The sequence below is a fragment of the Vulpes vulpes genome, chromosome 10, assembly GCF_048418805.1.
Source record: "Vulpes vulpes isolate BD-2025 chromosome 10, VulVul3, whole genome shotgun sequence".
Classification (NCBI taxonomy): Eukaryota; Metazoa; Chordata; class Mammalia; order Carnivora; family Canidae; genus Vulpes; species Vulpes vulpes.
The window spans coordinates 36,154,748-36,170,337 of NC_132789.1; the positions used below are offsets into that span (position 1 = coordinate 36,154,748).

Sequence of the window (15,590 nt, forward strand, 5' to 3'; positions counted from 1 at the left end):
ACGAAATCTATTCCATAAAATCGAGCAGTTGAATTCCCTTTGTTTACCCAAAAGAGTTGAAAACTTACGTTCACACCAGCATGGATGTCATGTCTTAAATGCCTGGCTCCCAAAAGAGGAAAAAGGGAGGTAAATGAAGGAAAAAAAAATAGGTTCTAGATCTTAAAGTCCCCTGGAAGCCTTAAAGTGGGGATTTCAGCAATGGTGGCCTGCTTCTGTGTCTGCATGTCTGTAATCAGAGGAGTCAGTGATCAGAACAGATCTCTGATATTTGGAGTACAAGGTCCTATAAGCTGGTGCAGGCTGTGCTGGGAATGTGTGGTGGCTGCCTGCTGGGAGCTGAGGGCGCTGGGCGTGGGTGGGTAGCTGCTCCATACTAAGAGTTGAAATTGACTGAAATGGACTGTGATTTACTGTCTCAGCCTTCCCCTGGAAGCTGCAAGCTTTTGAATAGACCCAGGGTTCCAGAATAGTTACACGGGTCAGATTATACCAGTACAGTTGTCTAGGTGCAAAGATGGATTCCTGGTGATTCCTATGCTGCTGTCTTCCCTCAGCTGAGTTTTTATTACAAGTTTTATATGGCTTTTGAAATATATATTTATATATTTTTGACAAAAATAATTTAAAATGTACCTTTTCAGCTTATTTAGAACTAGCTCATAGGAATTATTTGAAGAAAGTGAAAACTTATAAAAAATAAAGACTTTATTCTCACAGCAGTCTTAATGAATTCTGAGTTTTATATATTGAAATTATTTGAAGTTGTCTTAGATTTGTATTCTAGATTTCCCACATTTTGAGGGTATTATCTCTTTGCTCTTGTCTAAGTTTTTAGTCTACTTTCTAAGTATCTACAGTTAAATTTTCCCATTTCCCTTTGGAAAGTGCTGTTTTCTTGCTTTTTTCCGCTGTTCCATTGTATCAGATTTATAAGGCAATGAGCCAATTGTGGGCATGAAATCCTTGGGAGGAGAGAGGAGGAAGTGGGAGGGGCAGCCATGGTGAATGTTTTCCTAAGTAATATTCAAGTTCTTTAGAGGACTTACCCTCCCCCCTTTTAAAAAATGCTGTGATATTTTCTTTGAAATAGATTGTTTATTCTCCTGCCAGTCTCACTGTTGCCCAAAGTGCTAGATAAGAAATTGTAAAGTTCACGTATTTAAGGGAGCACAAAAAATATTTTACCAAACCTCACTCAAAACAAAAACAAAAACAAAAACAAAAACAAAAAACCCACACACAGAAAAACCACAACCCAAAAAGCAAAAAAACAAAATAAAGCAGAACAACTCTAGGAAAATATAGTTGAATATATAACCTAGATTTTATATATAGATTATATATATTGTATATAATATAGAAGCCTGCTTCTCCCTCTGCCTGTGTCTCTGTCTCTCTCTCCCTCTCTGTCTCTGTGTCTCTTATGAATAAATAAATAAAGAAAAAGTAAAATGTTAGATAGCTTATAGCTAAGAGAACCAGGCTTGGAAGGATTTGCAGAAGCTGAAGGAAGCAAGGCCTGGTCAGGAGGTTACAGTAAGGGCTTTCTGCTTAGGACTCTGCTGCTTGGATACTGACTGTCCAAAGTACTCCTGCCATGACTGCATTTGGTGACTGTGCTTGGAAGCCTTCAGCTCTTCTGGAGATCTCTTTGAGGGATCTGACTCCTCTGCACCTTGCTTGTTCACCACCTGGGATTCACTGTCCAGAGCAGGAGGACCTGATTGGTCTTATGCTTGAGCACATGAGGAGAAAGATGGGGAAGGGAGAATTTGCTTCTCATCTCTTGAAACTGTCTCTGGATTAGAATGGTTTTGGATGCTGGGCAACCTAAGGAGGACGAAGATCTCCTACAAACTTCTCTTACTTTATATCTTCTATCCTCAGACTCTCTTCCTAAAGATACCTACAATTAAAACTTCCAGGTGTTCTTTGAGATATTTTTTCCATCTTTTATCTACTGTTTAAGAAAAATAGATGGGGGGATCCCTGGGTGGCGCAGCGGTTTGGTGCCTGCCTTTGGCCTAGGGTGCGATCCTGGAGACCTGGGATCGAATCCCACGTCGGGCTCCTGGTGCATGGAGCCTGCTTCTCCCTCTGCCTGTGTCTCTGCCCCTCTCTCTCTATCTGTGTGACTATCATAAATAAATAAAAATTAAAAAAAAATAGATGGGAACATATTGCATGCTCTTCTGCATCTTGCTTTTTTTCATTTAACATACTTAGGAATTTTCCATACCAGCATGGAGATGGAACTGATTTTGTTATTGGCTGTTATTCCATTTTATTTATCATTCCATAATAAACAGTCCCCTCTGATGTACATATAGGCTATTTCTAGTTTATTACTATTGAAAACAGCACTCTAATAAACATTTTCACACATGTATCTTGGTGTCCTTTTTTAAGTATTTACTGAAGGTAAATTCTTAGCAGTGGAGTTGCTGAGACCAGTGTGTCCATGGATTAAACTTTTACCCTCAAAAACAGTATTATTTTGTGTTCTTACCAACTTGTATGAGAGTGTCTTTCCCCTGCTCACAATCTTGGCAAACTGAGTACTATCAAACTTAAAACTTTTTGCATTTATTGGTAATATGATTTTTCATCGCATTTCTTTAATTATGAGATTAAGTAACTTTGTGATGTTTATTGGTCATATCTTTTTTCCCTAAATGGTTTTTATGAACTCTTTGAAAAATAAGGAAGTTAGTGGTATTCTTTGTTCAGACAATTTTATAATGCCCCACCTCACTAGTCTTTTGAATTTTATACCTGTAAGATTCAGGTGCAGCTGTTACAAAGAGCTTGATATATTTATTACCTGTTTTGAATTATTGATTGCTAACTATATGCTTTACTAATATGTATAATCATGGAATGTCAAAGATTTTGTTGATAGTTGTTTGTTAAGGAATGAATACTCTTTAAGAAATAACCTTGCTTAAGTAGCAAGTTGAAACACTCTTAATCCAGACAAACCCACTCTTGAGTTATTAAATGAGAGCAACATTCTCCTGGACAGGGATGATGGAAGTGAAAGGGAATTTAGTGGCTCCTAAACTTTTTTTTTTTTTTTTAAGGAGTTCTGCTTGTTTTCTGGTTCTGGTGTCATACAGCTGTCTACTCTGTGGAGTCTACCTCATTTAATGTTCTTTTTGATCCAGACATTTTCCTCACTCCAAGCCCTTTCTTTTGTCTTTACCAGTTTTATGTCCCTTTATTTACGCTCTTTTGTATTCATCTAGGATTATTCCCCTCCCCCTTTTTTTCCTGGTTGTAAAGCTTTTAAATCTGAACCTTGTGAGTAAATTCTCTGCAGCTGTATTGATTGGTTTTCTAAGATAATTTCTGTTCACTTGCCTTTTTAAAGCTACTATCATTTGTGATTGTTTATATAGAATTTTAGTTTATAAAGTCTCTCTGTAGTCTTTCTAGATTTTGAGTTATGAATTCATAGCCTGTTATTTAAATGAAGCTTTTGAAATTTGTTTTACTGATCTGTATCATATCTAACTATGCCAGTATTTCCTTCCTTGTCTGACGTGAACTCTAAAATTATATGAACACTTTCTCCCTGTTTCCTGGCATTTCCACTCAAACTTGTTCCTCATTCTTGGTTAGAAATATTTCCAGAGTTTTAGTTTTCTTCTTTATTTTATTAATCTCCTGATAAAATTAATCAAACATATCAGGAATTTGTTAGAAAACTGCATATAGTTGAAAATATTTTTAGTAGTTATTTTGACTGTTGTTAAGTCCCAGTTATTACTGTATCTTTCCTATTTCAATTTTATTCCCTCTTCCAAGAATATATCCATTTCCACTACTTTATTAAGACATATGTATTGTAGTCTATTGGATTTTTTATCTACCTGTTTTAGACTTGTGCTATCCAGTATGTTAGCTATTAGCTACATAGAGCTATTTATGTTTAAATTTAAATTAGTTAGGTTTACTCATTGATTTTCATTTGCACTAGTAGTCACTAGCTACATATGGTTAGTGGCTACTGTGCTACACAGCATAGATACAGAACATTTTCATCATTGTGGAAAGTTCTGTTTTGCAGTGCTGTTATTCTTAGTGTCATTGTGCTTTTCATTCTAAAAAGTTCTCACTCCTGAAGATGGTACACTCCTTCTAATGCTATCTCTAGTATTAAGCAAAATACATTAGACATATTTTGAGGTGGGTTGCATTTTACATATTTGTAGTTATGTTCAAATTACTTTTAAAATCAACTTTATTGAGGTATAATTTATATGCGGTAAAAATGTACTCACTTTAAGTGTATATAGTTCAGTGAGTTTTGACATGTATATACATCCATGTATATACATCACCGCAGTCAAGATTTGGAACATTTTTATTGCCATAAAAGTTTTCTTCGTGGCCCTCTGCAGTCAGTCCTCCAACCCTGGTTCTAGGCAGTTTCTAAATCTTAACTGTAGTTAAGTGTTTGCTTGTGTTAGTATTTTATATGAATTCAGTTACATAGTATGGTACTTTTTTTTGGTCTGGTTTCTTTCTCTTAGCATAATTACCCTGGTAGCTGCTTGCATCAGTAACTTGTTTCTTTTTATTGCAGAGTAGTATTCCATGGTATGGTTATCATATAATTTATCCACTCACCTGTGACGGACATTTGGGTTGTTACAAATTTGGGTCTATTATGAACAAAGCTACTATGAGCATTCATGTCCAGGACTTCTGCTGACATATATTTTTATTTCTTTTGGTTAAATTAAATATCCATGAAAAGAATTGCTGGGTCTTTCGGTTAATAAGATTATTAAAAGAAAAAAAAAAGTATATGTATTTAGGTTAATGGAACAAAATAGAGATTACAGGAAAACGCATACATTGTTAGACAAAGATGCCAAGAGAATTCACAGGGAACAGGATACTCATATTAACAAATGGCTTTGGAACAACTGCATGTCAGTTTAAAAAATGATATGAACATTGACTACTTCTCATGATATAAAAAATCTCCTGTTACATGCAGACAGATTGTAGATAGAAGCATAAAAGTAAAATGTAAGACTATAGAACTAATTGATTAAAACAGAAGAAAATATTTGTGGAAAAAAAAAAAGAAAATCTTTGCAAACTTTGGTTTAGTCAAAGATTTCTTAGTACATAGGGAGTTAACTATGTAAAAGAATTCACAAGTTAGACTTAGTCAGCATTTAAAGCTTATGTTGTTTGAAAGACATCATTAATAAAATAAAAAAACAGCAAGTCTGGGAGAAGTATTTGAAATATGTAGTATCTTGAATTCAACACAATATAAAGATAATTTTACAAATTCATTAGAGGACAACCCCATGAAGAAAAGGACAAATGATTTGAACAGAAACTTTACAAGAGAAGATACATAAATGATACATACACATATTAAAATACATTCAAAATCACTCATCAGGAAAGTGAAAATTGTAAGATACTGAGGCACTTTTTCATATTTTACTGGGATTACTAAAATTTAAGGGGCTAATGGGTTGGCAAGGATGTAGATCAACTGGAACGCTAATCCATGTTGGTAAAAGTGCAGAATGATACAACTTCTTTGGAGAAATGGTTGGCAGTTTTTTATTCATAATAACAGCCTTCTGAATTTTTTTTCAGTGGGTTATAGTTCACTTCCTCTGCTGTTTCTTTTCTCTCTAGTTTTATTCCTCTTTTGAGAGAGATTTTCTTTCCTACTGGGGGATCATTGTCTTTGATCAGATTTTAATATAAAATTCATACTTTGGCTTTTTTGTTTATCTTGAGGTAAGAGAGAAGGCAATACTGTGCAGGCAAGTGTTAAGAGTGCATTTTTAACAAGATATTTTAGTTGTATTGGATATATAACTGATTTTAAGTTTGACAACCTGAAGATGACTAGGAGAAAATAGTTACGGATTAGAATGTTTGGAGCTTGCCTGTGTTAATGGGATTAAGGCAAAGATGACTCCTGTGTTGAAAAGGAAAGCAGCAACCCAACTTCATGTTTTAGTAGTAGCAGTAGCAGCTGTAGGTATATTGGAGTTCTAAGAGCAAAGTTTAATTTAACATGAATACAGCAGAAGTAAATATGGTGCCAAGTAGTTAGCTACAGAAAAATGTAGCAAATAAGCTATTTTGTTTTTTTTTTCTTTTCAAATTTGTATTTTTTTTTTAATTTTTATTTATTTATGATAGTCACAGAGAGATAGAGAGAGGGGCAGAGACACAGGCAGAGGGAGAAGCAGGCTCCATGCACCGGGAGCCCGACGTGGGATTCGATCCCAGGTCTCCAGGATCGCGCCCTGGGCCAAAGGCAAGCGCCAAACCGCTGCGCCACCCAGGGATCCCTGTATTTTTCTTTTTTATCTATTTTTGGATTAGTAGGGACTGTCCAGTATTCTTAGGCTCTTTTCTGAATGAGGTACCTTAAAGAGCTTTTGCTTCTGGGTTTCTCTCAAACTGCTAGGAGCATTTGTTATTATGATTGTAGTTGCCAGTACTACACTGTATCTACAGTAGTGCTTGTCACAGAAGTACTCAATAAATATTTGTAAGATGAATTTTTATCAATTCTCCAAGCTTTTGAAAATAATCTAATGCTCTAATAATATAAGCTTTTGTATCATTATGTATTGGCACCAAGCAGAGATATACCAGTTCGCCTTCAAGAAACAGAATGACTCTCAAGCTTTAACGTAAGACTTGAATTTAATTCACTAGAATAGATTTAGTCTACATAAAGCCCTTCAGTGGATTGATCTCTTAGCTCTTGAAAAATCGTCGATGGGAAAAGTGTTAAATTAGGTTGAATGGAGAGCCATGTGGGATGTGGGAAGCAGGATGCAGTCATTCTTGAAAAATGCAGTTGGCCACATTGTTCTTCTGCAGTCCCCAGTCTTCTGTTAAAAGAGTAGATGTTTCTTTCCAGACACTGAACATGTGAGGCTTAGAATGTCTGTCTTTTATGGTTTTTGTATCTTTGTTGAGACTCTCCATCCATTCACTTATTGTAATCATCTTCTTTTACATTCGTGTATGTATTTATAATAGCTACTTTCAGGTCCATATCTGCTAATTCCAACATCTGATTCATCATGGAATTGGTTTCTGTTGACTGCTTTTTTCTCTTGGTTATGGGTCATGTTTTTCTGCTTTGCATGTCTAATAAATTTTAATTGTATGTTGAATGTCGTGACTGATACATTGTAGGGAGTCTGGATTGGTTGTTGAGTTTCATTTTGGCAGTCCTTTATTTTTATTTATTTATTTATTTTCTTTTTGTTACTGCGTTTTTGTCTGTTGTGTAGGGTTTTTTTATTTTAATGTGACTGAATCCACTTGTTTCCTTTTTTTTTTTATTTTTAAGATTTTCTTTATTCATGGGAGACACACACAGAGAGAAAGAGAGAGGCAGAGACACAGGCAGAGGGAGAAGCAGGCTCCATGCAGGGAGCCCAATGTGGGACTTGATCCTGGGACTCCAGGATCATGCCCTGGGCCGAAGGCAGGCGCCAAACCGCTGAGCCACCCAGGGGATCCCCTTGGCAGTCCTTTATTTTTATTTTTATTATTTTTATTTTTATTTTTATTTATTTATGATAGGCACACAGTGAGAGAGAGAGAGAGAGAGGCAGAGACACAGGCAGAGGGAGAAGCAGGCTCCATGCACCGGGAACCTGATGTGGGGTTCGATCCCGGGCCTCCAGGATCGCGCCCTGGGCCAAAGGCAGGCGCCAAACCGCTGCGCCACCCAGGGATCCCGGCAGTCCTTTAAATTAACGATTAATCTTCTGGTTTTGTCAGGCTTGGTTTTTCTTTGTTAAGGCAGGCCTATTTCAGTTTTGTCTTTTGTCTTAGGGCATGGCATGAACCTCAGTTCCAAGGTGTGGCCTTTCTGGGGTCTCAGCTGAATACCTGGAGTCCTTAAAATGAAGTCTCTCCATTCTGGCTGGGCCAAAAACGTCTCCTCCTGGCTCTGCTATCTCTGGTGTCCTCTCCATTATGCTTTCAGATCCTGCATATATGCATCCCAACCCTTGGCCAAGGACTAGAGGTGAATTTCTCTACAGACTTCTGAGGCTCTCCTATTCAATTCCTTTTCTCTACTATTCTGTTCCACAAACTTTAGCTGCCTTAACACCCCAAACTCAAATCTCTGCCTTTTACCTCAGTGAAACCTTTGTTCCATTTGTTCTGTTGCCTTCTGCTGTGTCAGAAGAGAGCCTCAACACTGAAAGTAAGGCAGTCATGGGAGTTACCTTGTTTCTTTATTCTGAAAGATCACAAACTTGTGCTGCCTTCTGTTTAGTGCCTAAAATCATTACCTCCTACATTTTGCCCAGTTTTACATTTGCTTGTAGCAAGAAGATCATTCCTGTTCCAGATACTCTGTAATAGTCAAAAGTATATACATGCCACTACAAGAAAATTTATAATAGATGACCCATTTATACTGAAGATCAATATAAAAAGATTTTAAGAGCCAACTTATTTAACACCTGTAATTTGGTTACAATAAACTTATATACTTAATTTATAATTTATAATTTATAATTTATAATTATATTTATATATATATATATTTATATATATAATTATAATTTATAATGTTTAAATTCTGCTTTTTACTGAATTTTACCCATAAATTTGTATTAATTTTTTTTCCAGAAATGGCAAAAACAGGTGAAAAGTTTTACATATTCTCTCTTCCCGACTGATGGTGGATATTGCTAATCATTTTCTTATTCTTCCCCAGCCTCCAACCTGGATGTTGTTTTATAGCCTTGATTTTGCAAACCAACAAGCCACTCCCGCCACCGCTGCCACCACTGCCACCACCACCACCACCACCACCACCACCACCACCTAGCTGCCTATTTGCCATTTCTAGTGTATTTCTGTTTACTAGACCAATCAGTATTATTTTGTGCAATATTTAATTTTATGAAAGGTCACCTCTAGAATTAAGGTGATTTTTTAAAAATGCATGTTAGGGGCACCTGGGTGGCTCAGTGGTTGAGCCTCTGCCTTTGGCTCAGAGCGTGATCCCGGGGTCGTGGGATCAAGTTCTGCATCGGGCTCCCCACAGGGAGCCTGCTTCTCCCTCTGCCTGTGTCTCTGCCTCTCTCTCTCTGTGTCTCTCATGGATAAAGAAATAAAATCTTTTTTAAAAAATGCATGTTAAAAGAAATCATTAAGGCTATTTATTTAGTAAGTTCTCAGTACTTCATGAGTGGAATGTAGGAAAATGTAGGAGTGGGAAGCAGAAATTCTCAGCACTTGTGCCTCTAATAAATAATACTTGTAATTTAAAAGAGAATGAAAAACTGGGTTTGAATATAATATTTTAGGCACCTGAAGTAACACAGTAAGTGTCATGATGGAATTAAAAATTGGGCTTTTTATTTTATGGCTGTGCCTGTATGAGGGATTTAAAGAGCATTTATCGGCATTTTAACAAATTGTTTTGTTAGTTAATCATTGTTTTTCACTGAGATCAGATTTGCGATTTTGTGATAGTATATGCTAATAGTTTTTTTAAATGTCCTCAGGACAGGCTCAGTATGAATGAAGATATAATTTTTAAAAAGCCTTGTGAGTCTTTATAAACAAGAATTGCATGAATCTCATTAAAACTATTTCTCGAGGACTGTTTTCACACTTAAAAAAACCTGGTTTCCATATTTTTCTAATTAAAAAATAGTATATGAAAATATTTAGGTAAACTAAAATATACTGTTCAAAAGCAGTTGGATTTCTAAGCTCATCAAGCCCACTTTTTGAAGGTAAAATAATGTGATATATAACTTCACCAATTCTGTATTTTTTTGGGAAATACAGTAGGACAGGAAACTTTTTTTTCTTTTGAAAGTAGTGTACACTTAAGTCTTGACAGCACAGTTGCAGAAATGTTGAAGGTGTATAGTGAAAGCCTCCATCTCTCCCTGAGAACTTTTGATAACTGTTGTGTCCATTTTGGTATTTTGACCTCACTTCAGAATGTGTGCAGGCCTGCCACGTGTGAATCGTGTTCCCTGGATTGGGCTATAGGATGTGTGTATCTTTACTTATTTATGTATTTGGATTACTTAACGTTATAGACCCAGAATGAACTAAAAGTGAATTTTAATCCTTCAAAACACCTTTTTCTCTGCTCACATTTAAATTGTAGGCTTTCTGTGAGAAAATTATGTTTTGCAGATCATTTCCTGCTTATTCATTTTTTCTCCCCCCCCCCCCCCCAAAACAAGAACCCTTGGAGGAAAAGATATGGCATTTAGCAATGAGTTGTTGTTTTCTGAATTTTATAGTCACTGTTCTTTAGATAATTTGTTCTTGTCTCGGTTATCCCAGTTATCCTTAGCATTTATCTAAATTTTTGAATTTTGAACCAAATTAAAATGCAAACTGAGAAAAAGCTAAAAGGATAAAGCTTCAAGAAGAAAGCATAGAGAGTATTTTTATGAACTCTAGGGATAGAGAAAGATTTCTTAGAGTACAAAATATTAAACAAAAGAAAAATTTAATATATTGGATTTTATCAGAATTTAAAATTGTTGATTATCAAGACACATTATTAAGGAAATGAAAAGACAAGTCATAGATAGGGAGCAAATATTTATGTCAATGTGTATATCTGATAAAAGACCTTTACCCAGAATATATAAAAGACTTCTATAAATCAATAATAAAAAACCAGTTAATCTAATTGGGGTGGGATGGGGAAGGAGCCTGTGACTTGAACAGACATTTCAAAGAAGAAGGTATAAAAATGGCTAATCAACAAATGAAGATATGCTTAATATCAGTCATCAGGGAAAGGAAATTTAAAACCACAATAAGATACCATTTTATAGGAATGCCGGGGTGGTTCAGTTGGTTAAGTGTCTGTCTTAGGTGCAGGTCATGATACCAGGGTCCTGGGATTGAGTTCTGCGTCGGGGAGCCTGCTTTGCCCTCTGCCTGCTGCTCCCCCTGCTTGTGTTCTCTCTCTCTGACAAATAATATCTTAAAAAAAGAAAGATACCATTTTATATCCATTGGAAAGACTGTGCACCAAATATTGATGAGACTGTGGAGCAACTGGAACTCTTAAAATGCAGATAGGATTGTAAAATGGTATAATTCTTTAGTAGTTTCCTGTGAGGCTAAATATACACCTACCCTATCTACCTTATGACCCAGCAACTCCACTTCGAGTTATTACTTATTTACTCAAAGAAAATGTGTGTCCCCACAAGTCTTGCACAAGAATGTTTATATACTTATTCATAATAACCCCAAACTGTAAGCATCATAAATATCCATCAGATGATTGTGTAGCCACACAATGGAATCATACTTAGAATAAAAGGAATGAACTACTGGTACGTGTAACAGGGATAAATCTGTAAAACATTAGATTAAATGAAAGAAGCCAGTTACAAAAGACTACATATTATATATTACATATATATTACATATATTACATTTATATGAAGTTCAAGAATAGGACAGGTTAATGTATGGGAATATTAGCTGCCTTGGGAGCTTAGTGAGGTTTGACTGCAAATGGACGTGAGAGAATTTTCTGGGGTGGTGGAGGTATTCTGTGTCTTGATTGAGTTGGTTGTATACCTAAGATCTGTTTTCACCGTGTATAAATTTTATCTCAGTTTAAAGAAAAATTCCCAAAGTACAAATGGCTTAGGGATTGATAAGAGGGTACAAGACAAGAGTCCAAGAGTGTGTAACACCACTTGTTTCTGTAATATATTCATAGTTGAATCGAAGTCGTCTTAGCAGAAATCAGTGCTGCTTTGGTTAGTGAAGAAGCGGGCTAAACAGAAGAATCAGGGCAGCCCGGGTGGCTCAGTGGTTTAACGCTGCCTTCGGCCCAGGGCCTGATCCTGGAGACCCGGCATCGAGTCCACGTCGGGCTCCCTGCATGGAGCCTGCTTCTCCCTCTGCCTGTGTCTCTGCCTCTCTCTCTCTCTCTCTCTCATGAATAAATAAATAAAATCTTAAAAAAAAAAAAAAAGAATCGTAAAAAGTGACACATACCTTAAATATTTAAAGAAAAGTACACGTGAAATATTAGAATGAAACATTGTTCTCTAGGGTCTATTCTCCACCACCACCAGAACCACAAAGTAGTAATTTCCTTTGTTTCCCTCTGCCCCTAGCAAGAATTCTTAGTCTTTTATACCATTGTCCCTTTTTGGCAAATGGACTCCCTTCTTAGAGTGATTTTAAGTTAGGATTAGAAATACACCTGTTATACTAATATTAGTCATTTGTTTTTGTTTTGCAGAAGGAAATCAAGATTAGAGATAATTGAAGTTAGAGAATAGAAAAACTAGAGAAAATCAGTGATCATCTTCATTTCCCCTTCATTAATAGAACGCTTGTTTTGTTTGCTGTGTACATGTTTTCCCAGAATGCCCATGGTAATTTCAGCTTCCCCTGTGGCTGGATTTGATAATGTAATAACTTGAGATCTGTTCTTTTTAAGTAGAAGTGAAGTTCCTGAAGGAACTTTCCTTTCTCGTCTGCTCTTGCTATGTATATGATGGCACATTGTTTTGGACCATGGACTACCTATCATGTTGGCTGAGCATATGATAGAAGGGTCCTGGGCTCCAGTTCTTGACGAAACAAATCTACCCAACCAATTGTAGACTACTAATCCTGAAATTTATGTGAGAGAGTAGTGTATTTAGTATATTTAGTAGCATATTTGTTTATGAGCCCCCCCTTTTGTTTCTTGCAGCTAAACCTTATTCTCACTGATAATCTAGTTGATTACTCTTTTCTTACTTTGACAGCAGAGACAGTAGTTCATAAATCATCTTATTCTAGGGAAGCAAGAGCAATTTCAGGTACTTAATACATGTTCTCAATAAATTTAAATAAAAGATAATATTGATAGGAATGGGTATCAAGGAATGAAAACATGAAAGCATACCATTAAAAAAAAAATACTAGTGACCTGAAGCCCTTGATGAAACAGTGCTCGTGCAAGGAAAGAGCCTGTTCTAGAAACTGCTGAGTGGTTTATGAAAGGAGGGCCTGACTCTGCAGAAATAAGAGGAACTCATCTTGTCATACTAAATCCGCTAGAGAATGTTTTGTTGATATAAGAGAAAGTCACTGTTACATTCATTTTGGTCATAATCGTACAGAAAATATTAAAAAGCAAATATCTGATAAAATACTATAGTTAACACATTAAACAAAGTCTATTTATAGTCTAAGGACTTACTTTAAAGTGTTGATTGTAAATAAATTTTGACATTTGCAATAGTTATATACAGTGACCTAAAAATACATCATTTCACTTAGTGGCAAATTACAAGTAATGCGCATATTACTGTATGGCATGATTTTTCACATCCAAATTTATGAACTCTTTTTCCACTCTACCCAACTACATATATATTTTCAGCCCTCCTTCTAGTAGTATTGTAGTTTTGGTTATATCAGATTTGGGTTTTTATGTGATTATTACTAGATAAATGCTATTTACAGTTAAGTGAAGTAGTATAACTGTTTTTTCCTGAACATTTTGTTATCCTTGGAGTTAAAATTCTCTCTCTCTCCTTCTCTCTCTGCTTCTTTAGTTTCTATGTTCTTAACTTTAACCCTAAACTGTATAAATCTCTCAACATGTTCCAGCACATTTGGCATTATGTTGATTTTATCTTCTTCAGAAGGAGCCTTCTGATCCATCCTGATCTGGGTCAGTTGTTCACTAGGCTTGAGGTGACTGTCTGCTTGGGATGGATGTTCCTTCACCATTATTCTGGGGATTCCTTTTTCCCTTCTCATGAGTTGGACTCTTCAGTTCCTGGAATCGTCATCTTTCATGGTTTCCCACCCTTGTTTTGGTGGAACATATCTTCTAGTAACTTCCTGAGAGAGAATATGTAGGCAGCAAAATTACTGAGACTTCTCTCATTTAAAGATGCCTTTATTATATATTCACACTTGATTTATAGTCCAGATTCTTTTTATGAAACCTTTTTCCTCTCCCGCTTCTTCTAGGGTTCTGTGTTTATCTCTTCAGTATTCAGAAATTTCACTGAGCTCTAGATGCCTGTATTTGGGTCTATTTTCATCATTTTTGCTGAATACTCATTGTATCTTTGATTTTGGAAATTCCTTCAGTTTAGGGTATTATTCTTAAATTGTATCTTGAATTTCTTCTCCTTATGTTTTCTGTTTTCTGGAACTCCTATTCATGTGTTGAAACTCCTGGACTTTAAATCTTTTTAAATCTTTTCTTTTGTTTTTGTCTTTTTATTCTGTTCTCTAATCCTCTCCTCCATTACCTACCTCCTAAGAGTAAACGAATTTATATGTGTAAAGGACTTGAATATGGTAAAAAAAACACGTGGGAAGTACTTTTGTTGGCTGTAATTGTTGCTCTGGTGTAGTTTCTTAACTGTTTGGAGGGAGAGGTCTTTGGTCTTGATTCTCTGACTTAACTAGCTGTATGACCTTGGGCAAGTTTTGTAATTTCTTTGACACCTACTTCCTCATTTGTAAAATGTGGATACACTCTGTCTCTCAGATATTTGTGAGTGTCGACTGAGAAGATGTATGTGAAAGTACTTAATGAACTTTGTATAGAGTTAATAGTTACTACTTGCATCTTTCAAATGTGAAAAGGTTTCTAGTTTGAAAGAAAATGATGGCTTAATTTTCAGGGTTATTTTTAAGATTACTCGATTGCACCTGACTGTTTTTCACACATCTGTATGAGCTAGGTGAACTTGAGCTAAGTGCTAACGCTACCTTTTAAATAACTTATTTCTTAATACTCAACCTCATAATGTAGAACGAAGAGAAGAAGGTTATGAAAATATTTATTCTATGAAAAGCTCTGGCTTTACTTCAGATTGTATAAATCTGTGTAATGTAATAATTATTTAAGGATGACCTGATTACTAGAGTAAGCCCATGAAGGGAATATTTATTGGAATTTATTTATATATTTTTCTTAAATGGTATTTGAGATTAGGAAAAATGGAATCTTTTTTAGGTTTTCTCAATAGTATAAATGTAATTTCAAATGTTAGCTCATTTTTGTTAATGGTGGCTTTTTGTTTGTTTGTTTTGTTTTAAGGTTTTTGGATTCAAAGCATAAAAACCATTACAAGATATACAATCTGTAAGTATGTTTTTTATTTGTATGCTTGCAAATATCTTCTAAAATAACTATTAAGTGAAAGTTATTTCCTTGTTAGAATCAGGTAGAGTTAAAGATACATTTTAACAGAATTGTGTTCCTAAAACAATTAGTCCAAGAAGTCTGATTAAGAGCATTGTTAGGTCATTCTGAAAGTGTAGTGATGAGGTCAAAACAATGTTGGCACACATTCGAGTTACTTGATCTGCTTTAAATGACTTGGCATCTAGCCCATCTTTGAGCCAATAACCATGCAGTAACTTGAAGTGTAATTCACAGCAGAGCTTTTCTGTTAAAGCAGTAGTAACATCTTCCATGGAGGTACCCTTCAGAGTGGGTATAGTTTTGTTTATTCTTTGTTAATGTCTTTGGGTCATTTGATTGAAATGACATATATAACATAACATAAATTATTCTC

General features: G+C 35.6%; 1 protein-coding gene across 4 annotated transcripts in view; it reads left to right on the plus strand.

Moving 5' to 3' along the window:
- PTEN (phosphatase and tensin homolog) overlaps nucleotides 1–15,590 on the plus strand; it is an 88,551-nt gene that overhangs the window by 35,401 nt on the left and 37,560 nt on the right. For 3 of the 4 annotated variants that reach the window (XM_026014797.2, XM_072723581.1, XM_072723583.1), the window contains exon 3: nucleotides 15,110–15,154. The exons of the other annotated variant lie outside the window; for it this stretch is intronic. In XM_026014797.2, the coding sequence (XP_025870582.1) occupies nucleotides 15,110–15,154 (45 nt within the window). The remainder of the gene's footprint in view (nucleotides 1–15,109; nucleotides 15,155–15,590) is intronic. 4 annotated transcript variants of the gene reach the window in all.